At 51.1% G+C, this 3,745-nt stretch overlaps 1 protein-coding gene across 1 annotated transcript; it reads right to left on the reverse strand.

Moving 5' to 3' along the window:
• Positions 1-1,328: 1,328 nt before the first annotated feature.
• LOC118812712 (achaete-scute homolog 1b-like) lies at positions 1,329-2,794 on the reverse strand. The gene has a single exon (XM_036577823.1). It carries the CDS (start codon positions 2,792-2,794, stop codon positions 2,219-2,221), a length of 576 nt encoding a protein of 191 aa, XP_036433716.1. The 3' UTR covers positions 1,329-2,218.
• Between the last annotated feature and the right edge of the window lie 951 nt (positions 2,795-3,745).

Consider the following 3,745-nt stretch of genomic DNA (forward strand, 5'->3'; position numbering starts at 1 on the left):
CGCTGACCCGTGGAGGAAGATCAGCTCTCCAACACACGCTCTCAGAGATACGGCCTCGCTGTGCTCGCTGCATGTTCAGAGATTCTTCACAGGCGCGTATAAACACGGAAAGCCGGTGCTCTTACCCTTTACTGCACCAGTAATAAACAGATAAATACACGCATCACTGTGTAAACAGTGCCCACGTTATCCTGCATTCAACACGGACTGCGGTTCTATAACTGCTCTAGGTTGTTATGAGCGAGTGGCATTCACTGGGTGTCTAAATGGGCCTAACCCTCTTCTAAAGGGTCATTATGTGAGGTCCCTGCTCTTTTATTACACTCATTTCAAATGCAAACGCCCGCAGGTGAAATCCAAGTCGTGATTTCATTTCTGCTCGGCTGGAGTTGCCACCAGTGTTTGTTTGCAATGGGGAGTGCTATAATGTGCATAATGAGGCACAAAAGCCGCGGAGTGTGGGGCTTTACATTTGCAGGGAGAGGGCAGTCTGACTGGTTTGTGGGAACGCTGATAAAAACGCAGCTGGAGGATGCGTGCAGGGTACAGGCACGACTTTATCTGAACTGATCTGCGCTGGGTAAAGAAGGGATGTGACCCAGTTTGTCCCCCTGACTCGACCGAGCCTTTATTTAAACGGCCTCAGTGCCCTCAGAATGAAGGGGAAAATAATCCATCTAGTGTCTAGGGGCTAGGACACAAAATGAATCATGCCTGTCCCCTTATTTGCCCTGTTATCCTGCCCTGATACATATGCAAAACTACTTCCTATATTATCTTTCCCTTTGTGTTAAATATGTAAATGCAAAAGAGCAGCCTAAAGCTGGCTTATCTGACTGATTCATAGCTCATACAGCTGCAGCAAAAACGAGCGTGCAAAGAGACAGAGGCAGAATGTATGTATAAATAGAGTGAATTTATTTATATAAAAAAGGGAAACAAATTTTTTTTACACAAAATATATCTGTTAAGATCGCGTATATGTACATTTTCGTAGTCTACGGAACACTGAGAACAAGTGCATACACTGTGAAATGTCTCCATACATGCGCTCTCGCTCATCCATGAGGAGCCAAGTGTGTCTAAATCAGTACATGATCTACTGAGCAAAACTCTATGGTCAGTGTTAAGAGCAACAACATGATTTCCTCCGACTAATAACGCTAACACATGGTCATTGTCACAGAAGAGGCAGTGGACATTTTTTTTCTCGGTATACAAAAATAAATCTTCATTTTTAAAAAAAAAAACAAAAACAAATACAGCTTATAATAATGCAGAGTCTCCGCATAAGGGGCGCTGACGTCAGCAGCTGCTGAGTTAAAACACCCACAGCTTTCCGTCGCTGCTCGTTAAAAACAGTTACAAAGAGACGCCACGTTATCAACATAAAGTCCATAATTGCACTTATCAGCTCGAATCTTTCTGCCCAGGCTTCTCCAGAGTCCCTTTTATCCTTGACACGTTGAACTTGCGACGTTTGAAAATCCCCGTTTCTCTCGCAGAAGAGGACGAGAGACTCGTGAAGCTGCTAAACAGTTCGCCTCTACAGAAGGCTTTGTTCAGAATCACTCCCCTCTAGAGAAATAGTGCACTGTTTAAGTGCGCGTCAGCTGCTTTGTAGTGGTGTCCCAATTCTCAAAAGTTGTAGGCTGCACTACAGTTTTCACGGCCTTAGCCCACTGTAAAGGAGTGTGACTAGAAAAGGCGAGTCACCTGACAAGTGGTCAGGAATTTAGTATGCAAACACACATAGCTTTCATTTTTTAGCCAATTTCGAAGACATTCACTTCATGTTAACATTAGAAACTTGGCAAGAGCTGAGATGTTTAAGCTGAGCTGACATTAGACTGTGCTTTGATCAACTTTTTAGATATATAAATCATCTGTTTTGGTCAGTTTATGATACTTTTCCAGCTAGCGAGCTGGTTTGTTTTGCTCGCCAGCCCAGTCTGTCGATGCTGGTTGCTAGGTTACCGGCACAGAGCGTCATGGAAGGCTGCGTCCCAAATCGTCGCCTTGTTTCCCTGGCCGGTTCACTAGATAGTGAACTGCACAGACTCGTTTAAACGGGGCGTAGTGAGGGAGCGAGTGGTAACTTTTCCGAACACAGCTCCAGTAGGCTAACAGGACGCGTCCTCCTCTGCCGCACGGGCGACCGGGAAAGCACGGTTCTCCCTCTCCTGCCCCTCTCCTTCGGCTCGGCTGAGGGAGCCGCTCAGTATCTGTCGAACCAGGTGGTGAAGTCCAGCAGCTCCTGCTCCTCGGAGCTCAGCTGCTCGTAGCTGCCGTCGTCCGAGGAGTAGGAGGAGTGCGGAGACTCGGGCTCAGCGGAGTAGCTGTGGGACAGGCTCGGGGACGGCACGCCGCAGCGGAAGGCGGCCGAGATGGCATCATGCTCGTCTAGCAGCTGCTGCAGCGCGCGGATGTACTCCACGGCCGAGCGCAGCGTCTCCACCTTGCTCATCTTCTTGTTGGCCGCGCCGTTGGGCACGTGCTGCCGCAGGGTCTGGAAGCCCATGTTGACCTGCTTCACCCGGTTCCTCTCGCGCTCGTTGCGCCGCGCCACGGCCACGGGCTGCTGCTGAGGGAGGCTGTAGCCCAGACCGCTGAACGTCAGTCTCCGCTTGCAGCGCAGCAGCTCCGGCGAGCTCGAGCGCGGTGGCCTCTTGACGGCTCTGCTCGCGCTGGAGGGAGGGGCCACGGAAACGGCGGCGGCGACGGCGGGGGCGCGCTCGTGCACGAACGTGCACGTTGCTGTAACGGCGGCGGGGGCGGCGGTCTCCATCTCCATCACGGGGTGCAGTGAGGCTCGGCTCGCGCCACCAGATCCGTCCTCAGACCAGCGAGGCGAAAGACACAACAGTGATAACAAACACAGCAGTACAGCAGTGGCGGCGCACCGCGCTCGTGTCTTTCGCGTGCGTGTCCGTTCGAGTCCAAATCTTTGCTTTGCCCCCCTAAACCCAGTGCGCGCGGTCTGATACAAACTTTGGCAGCACAGGGCTTTTTCAACACGCGCGCGTCCACCCCACCCCTTTAAAGAGACGCACGCTCCTCCGTGAGACCCCGCCCCCGCTGCGCGCGATTCTTTTACACACCCACCACCTCTACCACCGCCGCCACCCCGCCTCAGTGAGCCAGGCGCGTGGCTTCGCCGCCTCAATAAACAATCCGGGCGCTTTCAGCGCGCTAGCACGCGCTCCGCTCATTTACATACCAATACCGCGCAGCTCGAAAGGCATTGGCTGATTCAAACAGCGTGGAAAGGGGGAAAAGAGAGAAAGAGAGACAGAAAACAGAGCCAGAGAGAGAGAGAGAGCCAGAGAGAGAGAGAGAGAGAGAGAGAGAGAGAGAAGAAGAAGAAACGGGGAGCAATAATAAAACAAGTGAATAGGTTTGTGCTCTGAGATGCTGTTGGAGTTGAACAGTGTGCAGTGTTTCACTCAGAGGGGCTTTAACACCGAACAGACCCCCGCAGCGGTCCTCAGTGGAGGCTTTAAAAAAGCTGCTGTTTGGAAAAAGTGGACGCCAGAGTAAGGCCAAGTGTGTGTCCACTGCTTTAAGCCTCACATTGCACTGAAACACATTTAGGGTCCCTATCGACTTCCGCTGCCCACCACAACTACATACAGAAGAATCAGGATCTATTATATATAAAACTGGCTCTTTGAATTTACCTGATTAAAATGTGGCAAGTAGTTGCACACGAATAAAATGTGTTACGTCACCACAGTCGCGCTGA

The sequence above is a fragment of the Colossoma macropomum genome, unplaced genomic scaffold (genome assembly GCF_904425465.1).
Source record: "Colossoma macropomum unplaced genomic scaffold, Colossoma_macropomum, whole genome shotgun sequence".
Lineage (NCBI taxonomy): Eukaryota > Metazoa > Chordata > Actinopteri > Characiformes > Serrasalmidae > Colossoma > Colossoma macropomum.

Bases quoted from the DNA above. Each gene is read 5' to 3' on its own strand.
- LOC118812712 (XM_036577823.1), bottom strand. From the start codon at position 2,794: ATGGAGATGGAGACCGCCGCCCCCGCCGCCGTTACAGCAACGTGCACG.